This window comes from Lissotriton helveticus, chromosome 1_1, assembly GCF_964261635.1.
Source record: "Lissotriton helveticus chromosome 1_1, aLisHel1.1, whole genome shotgun sequence".
NCBI lineage: Eukaryota > Metazoa > Chordata > Amphibia > Caudata > Salamandridae > Lissotriton > Lissotriton helveticus.
Window position 1 is genome coordinate 1907993712 of NC_136057.1, and position 13069 is coordinate 1908006780.

The following is a 13069-nucleotide window of genomic DNA, read 5'->3' on the forward strand; positions in this document are numbered from 1 at the left end:
AACTTTCTGATTTTAATGATGAGGCCAATAGAGAACGCTCCGGTTTTGGCAGGGGGGGCGAGGGCACGTCGCTTTGGTGAGGGGGCTCGCCTGAGTAAGACTTTAGCCAATCTGCTCCGATGGTCGCATGCCGCCTCGTATATCACTGACAAAAGCAAGCGTGCCCCCTTTCTCAGTGACTCTATAAGTAAATACCAGATCAACAATCTCATTAAACCTGGTATGGTATTTTTATTTATACCTGTTTTTTTAGAAAAATTATTTAGAGCAAGATTTTAAAAATGGCAGAAAAGAATACACAATACAACACAATTACTTTTCACATTAAGCACAAAACATTTTTACACTATACATACGGATTATACAAAACAATTATTAAGACTTCAAATGTTACATTCAACACAAAATGCACATTACCGTGCCACGAATTTACAGTGTATTGAACCATTCCATACTACAAGAGTTATTTACATCAAACGATCTACTTCTTAAACAAGAGAAAAAGAACAAGAGAAAACTACCATGAGGCAATATTATTTTAAACCACACTAAGTATTGACTCTTGTTGAATTTGCCAGCTCTTGCTGGTTTTGCCGACGCGTTTCAAGTAAGGACCAAGCGTATCCGAACTATCATCAGGGCTCTTGTTAATATTCTGTTGGAATGTAAAAAGATACCGTTTTACTATATTATTTGCCTCTCTTGAAGTACGTATTAAGACCGTTTGGATAAACTTAAATGTACCTATATTTTCTTGTGAATATGACCTGTTTTGGTTTCTATTCATAAACAACATCCGTGTTTCAGGTCTCCATCGGTTACTCTTATGCACAAGCAATCTGGTGGGGGAACAAAAGGGAATTGTCCACATTCACCATGCAGCCTTGTAATGCGTTGCTGGAAGTTCTATTTAGAAATTAGGGATCCATACCTCAGTCTTGTGGATCTTTCTATACCAGGTGGGGCAGAGGAGTTTCGTATCTTGTGATTTTTCCTGTTATAAGCAACATATATCTTAATTATAGTATCTAAAATTAAATAACTAAAACCTTTTGATATATATCACTGGCGCATGAATCGTACCTGTCTTGGACTTCGCTGGTGATTACTCTATTTCTTCCTCGTAAATGACACGTGTACCTGTATAAACAATGTACCCGTGAGTGCAACGTGGTTTAAAATCATTCACACAATGTCATACTTTGGGCCCGAAAAACTGTTAAATTAGTACCTGTATTTCTGCTCGACAAGGACTAGTCTCTAGCCCACACCTACGGCCCCAGCCGGGGCTGTGGAAAACAAAGTCGCGCTTGTGTTGTTCTTTGCGTCTTCCAAAAGCGAAGATCGCCGAATCCTGTAAGCAAAGTGTATGAGGCATTACTACTCGCTAGATTAACCTCCACTATTGGGCAAGCCTCGTGCGGGCGTTTGTAACAAAATTACCTTTTAGACCACAGTCTGTTCCTGCTGCGTAACCCAGTGCTTCTCACTCGCTCGCGGTTCGTTTGTGACCGCGGCGGCCATCTCTTCGCGGTTTAAGAGTTGATTGTTTCCCAGTAAGTGCATTCTGGGATATTGAGTGTATGACCCGTCGTGATTTCGACATAAGTATTGGAAATCAACGAATCCCTCATAAACAACTCTGGGATCATGATGTATCGGTTTGTGACATTCCAAAACGTCACATATTATTTATATAGCTGGGTTTAGACTACAGGACATTAGTTTTATTTAACAATCTCATTAAACCATACCAGGTTTAATGAGATTGTTGATCTGGTATTTACTTATAGAGTCACTGAGAAAGGGGGCATGCTTGCTTTTGTCAGATTTATATAGGGTCCAGCCCTCCCTCAGCCCAGCTAAGGACCTATCTCCTTTTTGTTCGCCTCGTATATCACAGCGCTCCAGGATGGGGGCCCTGAACGAACAACCTCTCCTGATGAGGTGGTGAACAGGTTCACCGCCTTTTATTCTCAACTCTACACTGCTGGGATCGTTCCTTTGCACAACATCCTTGACCAATGTTTCGACACTCTTGAGCTCCTCTGGCTGGGCAACAGCCATCGGGAGTACCTCAACGAACCCTTTTCTAAGGAGGAGATCCTGGCAGCCATTAACATTCTGCCTGGCGATAAAGCTCCGGGCTCTGATGGTCTTCCTGCGTCCTTTTACAAACCGTTTTGCGCCCTTTCTCATTCCGCACCTTGCCGCCATATATAATGACTCCTCTGAGTGTGGGCCACTTCCATCCATCAATCCGCAAGGCCTTGCTCACACTGCTCCTAAAACCGGACAAATGCCCAGAGCTCCTTGATTCCTACCACCCGATATCTCTCATCAACACCGATAATAAGATTTTCGCCAAGCTGCTGGCCTCCCGCCTCCTTCCTCTCATGCCCTTGATAGCTCGCCCAGACCAGTCCGGTTTCATCCCTGGTCATGCTATGTCGCACAATCTCCGAACCATATTCGCTATTCTCCACCAGATTAACCCTACTCTTCCGGCCGTGGCTGCCCTCTTAGATGCAACCAAAGCCTTAGGCGCTCTTGAGTGGCCCTTCCTCTTTTACCTTCTCCCTCGCTTGTGCTTCAGCCCGGTTTTCTGCGCAAAGTCCACCTTCTCTATTCTCTCCCTACAGCTCGCCTTCGGATCAATGGTCAGATCTCAAAGCCCATCCCCGTTTCTAGGGGCACGAGGCAGGGGTGCCCACTCTCCCCCATGCTTTTTGCTGTAGCTATGGAGCCCCTTGCCGCTAGGCTCCGGCAGCATCACACCCAGAGGCGTCTTGGATTTGCACCCCAAGCCTTGATAGTCTCAATGTACGCGGACGCCTTTACATTCTATATCCACAACCCCAAGTAAATCGCGGCCCTATGCTCCGCGAGGTGGTGCGCTTCGGGGACTTGTCTGATATCCAGGTTAACTGGGGTAAGTCTATTCCCTTTCCTCTGATGAACGCCACTGTCCCCTTCACTCCGATATATCCATTTGTGTGGGTGTCGAGCCCACTAGATATCTGGGCGTTAGGCTAAGTAGGAACGTGGACGGACTCTGGAGGGCAAATTTCGGCCGGGCGGTTGACTGGCTGGAAACTAAGATCCCCCTCTGGTGGTGCTTGCCCCTGTCCCTGGCGGGGCGCATAGCTATCGCCAAGGTGGTAGTGCTCCCTAAATTTTTAAACTTGTTCCTGAACATCCCCATTCATCTCACGGCTCATTTTTTTGTACACTTCACTCTCCCATTATCTCTCTTGTCTGGGCTGGGCATCAGCCTAGAATTGCATATGATATTCTCACACTCCCCTTATCGTGTGGTGGGCTGGGTGCCCCGGATTTCAAATTATACGCCCTCATTGCCTAAGCCAGCTTCTTCCACTTCTGGCTACATTCGAAGCCTTTTCAGCCTCACATGGCAGTGGAAGCTAACCTAGCAGCCCCCTTGCCTCTCCAGACTGCTATATTTACCCTCGCCAAACCCCCGCGCGGAGAGATCGACATGGTGGAGACCCAGCATTGGGCCTGGTATGGTCTTTTGATATACTCTGGCTCCAGCTTGCTCTCTGCCAATGCCATGCCCATCGCATATAACCTGGTATTCCCTTCATTACAAAAGACTAGGCACCGATCTTTCTAAGGAGGTCTGGCTGTATTGTTGCAAGCAGACCAAGCGTCTGTCCCCTAACTACCCTCTGCACCTCATATATTTTAAATACCTGCATAGATTATACCGCTCCCCTGCCCAGCTGCATAGAATGGGACTCTGCCCCTGCTGCCAACTTTTCTCATCTCGCCTGGCTGTGCCCCAAGGTTTCTGCGTATTGACGCGATGTCTGCACTGCCATCACTGAAATCACCTCCACACCTGTCATGCCGGACCCACTGATCTGCCTCTTAGGCTTTGTGAAACATTGTCCGGATGCCTCCCGCCGCCTCACCGCTATGCTGCTCGTTCTTGCCCGACGCAGGGTCGCCATGCATTGAGGTTGAAGACCTGCACCCAAGGTCGGCGCTTGTCTTGAGGATGCTGCACGTTGTCAGACACTTTTGTCTGAATTCTGGGATTTGACAACGGCTAATTGCCCGTCATTTGACATTTGTGCTCCCCTTGTCTCATACCTCCTGCAACAGAGTGCTCCGCCCTCCACGGCCTCTCTCGCGCTCCCTGACGGCTCATTGCCCACTGCAGCCGCCAGTGTTGGCCCGTAGAGGATTGCTCCCCCACCTCTTCGCACTGCTGCTTCTTTGTGGCCTCTCCCGCCAGCACTTGGCACTCTTCCTTGTCCTTCCTGCTCCATCTCCTGTCACTCTCTCTCGTGTACTTGTGTTGGCTACTAATACATTGTTGTTCCAAAAGTGTGTGTAACAGATGTGTTTTTTCCTCTTTACCTGCGTAATCCCCGCCTGCTTATTTTGTAACTTGATGTGCTCGTTTCTTAATAAAGGTCTTTGAAAAATAAAAAAGTTGGCGAGTGAGAAAAATCCACCTCCCGGCAAGATTTTTCCTCATTTGCGCTCATCACGTCAAGTTGGGGAGTACGAGTGAGGGAAATCGCCCTTCTGGCATTATTTCTTAACGTGGGCGGTCGGATTTCTCATTGCGGGTGGCCGCATATGAACACAACCGTGCAAATTAAGAAACCATCTGTTTGCATTGAGACAGCTGCAGCTCGAGTAGAAAACCTACTCGAGCAGCAGAAAGGAAACAGCACCCGCTTGTGCTGTGCATGGTGCTGTTCGCGATACGTTCACAGCTCGGACAAACATCCAGCAATGAACATTACTGCAAATTGCAATTTTCCTATGCCCTCCACTGCTTGAGGAGCTCAGCGTAACGTGACATCGTTTTTTTTGCACTTTGTGGAGTTCCACCTAGCGGAACTCTGCCCAGGCTTAATTAGGATGCAACTACTTTCACGGTGGTCAGAAAGTGTATCTTTCCTATTGCGGCTTGTGCTGTGGGCTGCAGCACAAGCAACAATATGAAATATGCACTTTTTAAACATCCATGCACCGAGTGACAGGCACAGTGCCTGCCGCACAATGCATGAATGTTTGTGGGCACCACAGCTTACCCCCAAGCCCCATAGCAGGGGACGCGGGGCACAGGCGCCCTGCTAGCAGACCCCAAAGTCAGTTTCAGACAGCCTTTCAATGGCAGTCGGACCGTTATAGAATGGCTGTGGGAAAGTGCATCCTAATCCCCACGGCAGTGCCTCAGCAGGCACCGCCTCCATTCCGGGAATTACAATCCACCCTCCACTTTGATAAGCTCCTTGAGCCTGTCGGAGGCAGAGTGGATTCCCCCCCATTGGTCCGATGCATCAGATGTCGGGCAGAACTCCAACGAGCTGACACATGGCCTTCCGCCCGACATCGTACTGGGGCCCATTGTGTTTAAAGTATTGACTTACACATGAAATGATTCCAAAATATTAATTTGCACAATATCATCAAAGTAAGTAGAGTAAATCTGTAAATGGTTGCTTACTAAATACTAGCAAATCTTGGTCGTTCCATCCTTTTGCAGAAACTTCCACAGTGAAAGTAAAGTTCTCTTTGGAGTTGCACTTAAAATAATCAAAACCACATGGACAAATTTAAGAGAAAAAAATGTTCTTCAATTGGTGGACTACATTGTGTTTTGTACTGTGATGTAACACAATACTTTAAGGTGAGAGACTGAGTATTACTGGGAAAGAAAAACAACATGGGTTCTTGCAATGAATTAGAAGTAGATCAGATGCAGGAGGTCGCATGAGTAGATTTTCATCAAATTAAACCAGTAGGAAGGAAATTCAAAAAGTGTTACATTTCTGCATATAATTTCTTGTAGGTGATATAGGCACAGTTTTTCTAAAAACCTGCTTATTGTGCACTATGTTCTCCCAGTAATTGCAGGATTCTATGGCCCTCATTTCTAGTGGCTGTGTTTTAGAGGCGATATTTATGAACCTGCAAATGAACAATCTCATGGGGCATGTTCTTTATCAGCTGCAATAAATAGCCCCGATTACTTTACGTTTACCCTTATAATGGAAAGTTTGTGGATTTTAGTACTTACTGCAGCAAATCTGCATCTTCCAATAATTATTGGGGATTTTTACTCAATAAATATCAGCAGGTTTGCTCCACAGAGCAACCGATTATCAATTTGGTCGCTCCTGATTTTGTACAGCTGGAGGTTGCCTTTGGTATTGGAGTGGAGTAAGTCGAGGCTAGTACTCTGTTTGGGAAGGTTTCACTTTGGCTTTATACTGGTGATGGTCTCTATATTCTGACTTTATTCTTTCAACTTTATGAAAACAGGTGTGTTTATTTTGGCTCATCTCATATAATTTGGATGTACATAAAGAAGCACATTATCTGACTCTGCAACAATTGGTTGGATTTTTGGTACTGATAGACAAATAACTGTGTTTATTAACTGATTGATATTCATTTATTTATTGCTTTACAGTGTTTCCCCTGGAGAAGGAACAATAAATGTCCCGAAATGCATTGGGCTACAGACATCTGCATTGTTTAACCCCTTGCATGCTCGTGACGGAACCATTCCTTCACGAGCCATGGTGGTGCTGTGCTGGTGACGTAATAGTTCCATCACGGCCCGGCCGCCGTGCCTGCGCGGCGCTGATTTCGCGCCTGCGCGGCGTGTTCTATTGAGCGGGCGGGGCCGTGACGGAGCCATTCCGTCACAAGCACAGCGCCACGCGGCTCGTGATGGAGTGGTTCTGTCACAAGCATGGCGGCGTCCCCTCCCCCCTAGTGCCGCGGCGGAATTACCGCCGCGGCCAAGGGGTTAAACAAGAAGCTGTTATGATTGTATATATTTACAGATTGTTATTATTTTGAGTTGAGTTTTATATCTATCAAGAATTTGATGTTTCATGATCTTGTTGAAAATAATCCTTGAAACAATACATGTTTCAGTTAAATGATTAAAGAATAGAGAATGAAAGTTTGATTACGTTTATTGTTGAGTTTAGTAAACAATTGTATATCATTTATAGTTGTGCGTGCCTGAGTCCAGCAGGCAGTGTAGAAGGCTGGACATCCCTTTCAGGAGATTTTGTTAAGCCACTGATTACAGGATGCGTTTTTTATTGCACCCAGTATTTATCAGATGCAATAAAATATGCAAAACTCATAATTGCAATATTTGCAGCAACAGGAGTTAACATACATGTCGTAATTTATCGGGTAACTCATAAGGGGGGTCATATACATTGGATGTTATTATTTTAAATAATCAATAAAATTGTATAGTAGAAATATTAGCTGAGTTTATTTTCTTTGTGGGGTGCAACACTGTATGAGGTTGAACAATGCTAATAATAATAATAATAATAATAATCAGTGCAGAAGTTGGACCTAAAGGCTTTCACAAGACTTGCTCTGGCAGCAGTTCAGGCACTTCCATGCATGGATAGTAAAAAAGACCCATAATGAAATGGTATATGCAAACTGGAGGAGATATTGGGTGCAGCACAGGGTCCAGTCATCCATTTCGACTGAAAGATTGTTCCTGTCTTCCAGGGCTTAACAAGCTGCCTTCACTGGAGAAACAGCGAGAAGAACTTGCAGAAAGGATCAAAATGGTGTTAAAAAGGTAGGAGATGTTAAATGGAGAATGTCTCCAATCTTTGTAACTAACTTCTGTTTCACTTACTTTCCCCTATATATGCAAGCGTGTAAGGAGTAAAGGACTCTCAATCATACATATTTAAATTATAAAAATATAAAACATGATTTTCATTTGGGTGCATTGAATGCTTTTTCTGATTTATTACTAACACTGGGCGGAGCAAGCGTAGTGCCTCTACTTGGAGGTCCACAGAGTTGGAAAAAAACTCTGTGGAACTCCACTCCCTTCCCCTCCCAAAGTAATATAGAGTGAGGAAAAAGGCACTTACCTGCCGTGGCTGCCTCCTCCTTGCTATGGCCCCTCTCTTACCTGCTCTACCTTTTTTCTTACTTTATATTACTTTGGGAGGGTGATGGGGCCGGCTAACTATGCTCCGCCATGGAGTTGTAGTTTTGTATAGACTCTGCGTTTGCAACAGAATGCGGAGTATGCAAAACTATGTAAACTCAGCAGGCGGAGCGTAGTTCCCCACCGGGACTTACTTATTACCCAAAAATTGAGTTTTTATCATTGATCTGCAAAATATCACGTGTGTGTGTGTGTGTGTGTGCGTGTGTGTGTGTGTGTGTCTGTGTGTGTGTGTGCGCGTGCGTGTGTGTGTGTGTGTGTGTGTGTGTGGGTGTGTGTGTGTGTGTAGATTAAAAACAAAGGCATTTTTAGTTTTCTTAATTACTTTGGCGTCATTCAAGGAATCTGTACTGAACTTTCCAAAACAAAATATATTCACTCTGGGATTTTCAAGGCAAGTTTTGTGGACTTCTCTCAAGCAGGGTCTTAAAAATAGCAGTGGGTGCTCCTCTGCTAAGGCGGAGGGTGTCGCCCCACTGCTTTTCAGTAGTGTAAGGAAAAATAAAATGATAATAGCTCAATGGTATTATCATTTTATTTTTTCTTGTTGCAGGTGTGGCAGCTTTGCCAGGCGGGGCGGGGCTACTCTGCTGACAGAGCAGGGAAAGAGAGGAGTGGTTTCCACTCCCTCAGTGCGCAAGAATGTTTGGCCAGCCATCTCGGGCCGGCCACACATTCATGCGCACTTAGCATGTTCTCCTCCCAGGCTGCATTACAGCCTGTGTGGAGAACATACCCTGGACCCCAGCCCCTATCTGAGAGCCGAACCAGGGCACTCAGACCAATCACAATGATGCATTGCAGCGTTGCGATTTGCTCAGGGAAGCCTGGGTGCTTCCTTTTCCGATCGGAGGGAGGAGAGGAGAGACGCGACGAGGAGGACGCAGAGGAGGACAATGCAAGGAGGCAAGTTTAGTTACATTTTTTATTTACCCCCTTTTATCCGCCTTCCCGATCCCTGCCAGCCGCCACTGAAAAATCGGTGTTGTCCCAAAAGTGATATTTTCTATTTTAACTTCCATAGGATCCATTACTCTTCCATACTAAAACAAAAAAAATTCTAAACAATGTTACACCAAATGTGGCATGTAATCATAACTTTACTTAAGTAAGTGCTTTTGATTGGTTTGGTGTAAATTCGTTCAGTAGTTTACGAGAAATTAGAGTTTAGTAGATGTTCCCATTTGGGCATGAAGAGGTTACATTTTAGAGGTATCTGGAACTTTAATTAGCAGATGCTCCACAGATTTGCGATTCCAAGAAGGACACATATATCCAGCTATTTAAAACATAAGCACAGGTGCACCACACATCAATTCCAAGGAAGAATAATTATAAAATATGTATCCAACACGGATGTTCTCCCACATGCAAAAGCCCTGTCTTTTCCTTCCTTCCGCCGTGACTCTTGGCATTTCGAAGATATCATGACAGTCTGATCTTGGTAAAAGTAAAGTCCACATTTGTAAAGCGCACAATCACCCGTAAGGGTCTCTAGGCGCTGGGGGCCGTCGGGAAGATTAAGCGAGCTATTGCCCAGAGTCACATGGTGCTGGGCTAACCTGCCGCCGGAGCCGGGGATCGAACCGTGGTCCCCAGATTCCAGCGTCAGTCGCCCTGGCCGCGGCGCCACACCTCTTCCACCTCCACAGGGGGATAATAATCTAGTTTATCAGAGCCACAAGTTGATGCCGCCTAAGCCGTTGGGATCCTCTGCAGACCTTTGACATATTCCCTTCATGATAAGGAACCTGGGGGCATATTACCTAGCAATAGCGATATTTATCGCTAAGCAGGGTTAGCGGGAATAATTTTATCGCCGCACTACGACGATTTTTATCGCTGAGATACCTTGCTATCATCAAGGTTTATCTCAGAAACGATAAAAATCATTAGAAAAGCGTGAATATCGCTGGAAATACAGCGATATTCACACATTATCGTGACAATGCTCTTAGCCATGTTATCCACCTCCCATTGGATAACATGACTAAGAACTGCTCTGGGCAGGTGTTAGCTTTTGGAGATATTCGCGCTTAGCACGAATATTTCCAATACTACGCCTTTGTAGGTAATAGGAGATAGCGATGTTAGCAACTGTTTTCAGTCGCTAACATCTTGGCACACCCACTTTGGATGTCATTAGGGATAATTATTGCTGACATGCAAAGTGGGCCCCTAAATGCCAGCTATCGGCTAAAAGCTGTTGCTAACTGGTGTTAGCGACAGATTGGTAATAGGGCGATAAAATTATCACCGCATTAGCGGGAAAAAGTCCAGCTAAAGCGGCGATAATGGCGATTGGTAATATGCACCCTGCATATTCTGGTTAAAATCTAATTATAACATGGACCTATCCTGACGTGAGCTTTTGCATGCATTTACACAGTTATCTGTGTCTCATCATTGGACCTACTCGAAATTCTAGATCAGCATATTGTCTTGTTTCCTCATCATCAAGAGGAAGTCGGTGTGCATACTTAATATGGAATAACCTTAATTTAGATGGACAACGATTCATAGGCAACGGATCCGGCTATCTACTGGCTCCGCTCCTGATGAGATTGATTTATTCAAATTTCAGTGCCCCGAAGAAGCCCGTCTCAAGGACGAACGCAGCAGCTGTACCATTGTGAAAAGTGATGTTTATGACCTAGTTTTAAAAGCTATTGAATTTGGAATAAAAAGGAAAAATTGGAAGACCATCCGTGTTGGATACAGACTTTATTATTGTTCTTCCTTGGAATTGATGTGTGGTGCACCTGTGCTTATGTTTTAAATTGTTAGGTTCCTACGGGGACTTGCATTGTTACAGTGGGTGCGATCAAGTGTGCACACAGACCACAGCAAGTACAGAGGGGTTAGAATAGCAGAGGGATAGCAGCTCAGGTGCTGTTGAGTAGGGGGTTCCACTGGGAGGCATGTTTTTCTTTACATATATCCAGCTATCTAGTTAAAAAAACAATGGCACACCATTCGAATAGTAAGCTTTTTCCACTGTCGTCCATTTTGGATTCACAAATTAGACTACGGTTTCACCAAAGTGCGGCACACTGATTAACTGACTTTACCTGAGACATTTCTGGGCACCATTACCCAACGTGATTCATTGAGCATGGAAAAAAAGAAAATGGCATAGGGAGCTGGTGAACCTCATATAAATCCCGACCATGTGGGGGCCCCCAAACGGATTTACCCTGGCAATAATATAAATATTAAAACATTTATTTTTATCATGGGATTCGTGAATCCTATTCCAGGACCACAAATCCTGTGCCCTCCCTTGTGAGCCTAGGAATTCACAACTCTTTTATAGGATTCACAAACACTGAAAAAAAAGAAAAAGATACTCACTGCAGTATGGCTGTACTCTTTCCAACTGCCACATGTAGAGGATTGCCACATGCAGCGGCTTCGGAGCTGGGTTTGACCATAATTCAGTCCCTGCCACCAAGGCCTTGCGCAGTGGGGTTGGACACATGCAGCAGGTTGGTTCTTACGTCCAACCGCTGCTGTAGACAGTCCAATTATGTTTGCAAAGGGGGTTGCCTTTCAATGGGGGCTATGTGATAGGTCAGTCTGAAGTCCAAGCGTTGCAGCTCACCCCACCCAACCAGAGGGGTTTGACCACCCATGTAGAGTTCACCATAGGAACTGGGCTTAGAACCTGGCAACATGCCAGTCCCTGTGGCTAACCCCCACTGTGTACGACTAAAGCCTGTGCACAGTGGGCGCTGGCTGCTTAAGTTTGGGGGTGCAGAGACATGTTGCATGTGGAATATGATTAAAAAAACATTGAAAAAACAAAGGTCAAAGGGAAGTTTTGTTTAGATTTGGGTATAATATATTTACTGATACAGCCATGTATGTTTCAAAAGCCCTAATTAGTATTTCTCCAGTATAGCAACCCTGAATATTCCCATAAATCACTATGCACAAACGTAAACATTACATATTGTTTATGATTTAATAGAAAGTTAAACAAAAGAACATTTTGCCAGCAGCCAACCTTGCAAATCGAACAACCACAGGTCAAAGTATCAATGAGTTCAGTATTCGTACTAACTAAAAATGACATGCCCGGGGGGCGTGGCTAGCGGCCGAGTGGAATGGCTGCCTACTTGAGGAGCTCCGGCGAGGGCACAACCCTTCACGTTAATTCGACCACTAATCCGTAACTTTTGGACACTCCACGGGCCTGAGCGGTGGTCTGAGACCGGGCGGCACGCATCGGTGCAAACCGCATCGGTGCAAACCCGGACTGAATCTGATGCCGGGAAGTGCCGGAGATTGAGTGCGGCCCGACGCGGCCTACGAGCCGCACAGAGACGGGGGCCTGACGTACTTAGAGGTCCGCGAGTAAGGCGGGAGAGCGGCGGCCAGAACGAGCGTTACCTCGTGGTGAGGGGAAGTGGTCCGGCGCCGCCGCACCCAGAGACACTCTCATTGCCCCCCCCCGGGGGCCCTGAACTGAACAACGGCGGCATGTGCAATTACAAAAGAAGCAGCCCCCAGGCAGTGACACCGGAGCCTGCACAATAACGAGATACGTGGCTGCCACGCCAATAATACTACACAGATCATCCCCCCAGTAGCTGCTGGCGCAGAGAGAAAGCGACAGGCATATATTGCTTTAATGCCCTGGAGTAACTGGACAGTTCAAGTGGCCAGGTGAGGCCTGAGGCAACCCACCGACTGCAAGGGGGCCGGGGCCTGGCGTACTTTACGATTACAGAGGGGGAACAGCGGCCGAAACACCTGGTGCACAGTGGGTAAAGGAAGGACACAGAGCCAACACACCCTACAAAGCTCTACTTAACCCCCCCTGGGAGTCCCAAACCATTCGGAGGCTGCAAGTACAATTGCAGGGAGGCCAAGACGCCAGAAAAGTGACCGGGAGCCTACGCACTGTCGACACGTACACCACTGAGACTCATACATAGTGCCTTACACAAGTCAGAGGTTGGCATAGTGGGACAGTGGAGAACTTATATTGCAAATTGAATATTGTGAGAGACCCCTTGCCCAACTGACGCGATACGGAGGACAGGAGACAGCTTGCATAATAGTACA

At 45.9% G+C, this 13069-nt stretch overlaps 1 protein-coding gene across 1 annotated transcript in view; it reads left to right on the forward strand.

The window, feature by feature from the left end:
- The window catches only part of LOC144754771 (flavin-containing monooxygenase 1-like), a 531164-nt gene that overhangs the window by 487976 nt on the left and 30119 nt on the right, over positions 1-13069 (forward strand). The window contains exon 7 of the mRNA XM_078642974.1: positions 7540-7612. Within this exon, the coding sequence (XP_078499100.1) occupies positions 7540-7612 (73 nt within the window). The remainder of the gene's footprint in view (positions 1-7539; positions 7613-13069) is intronic.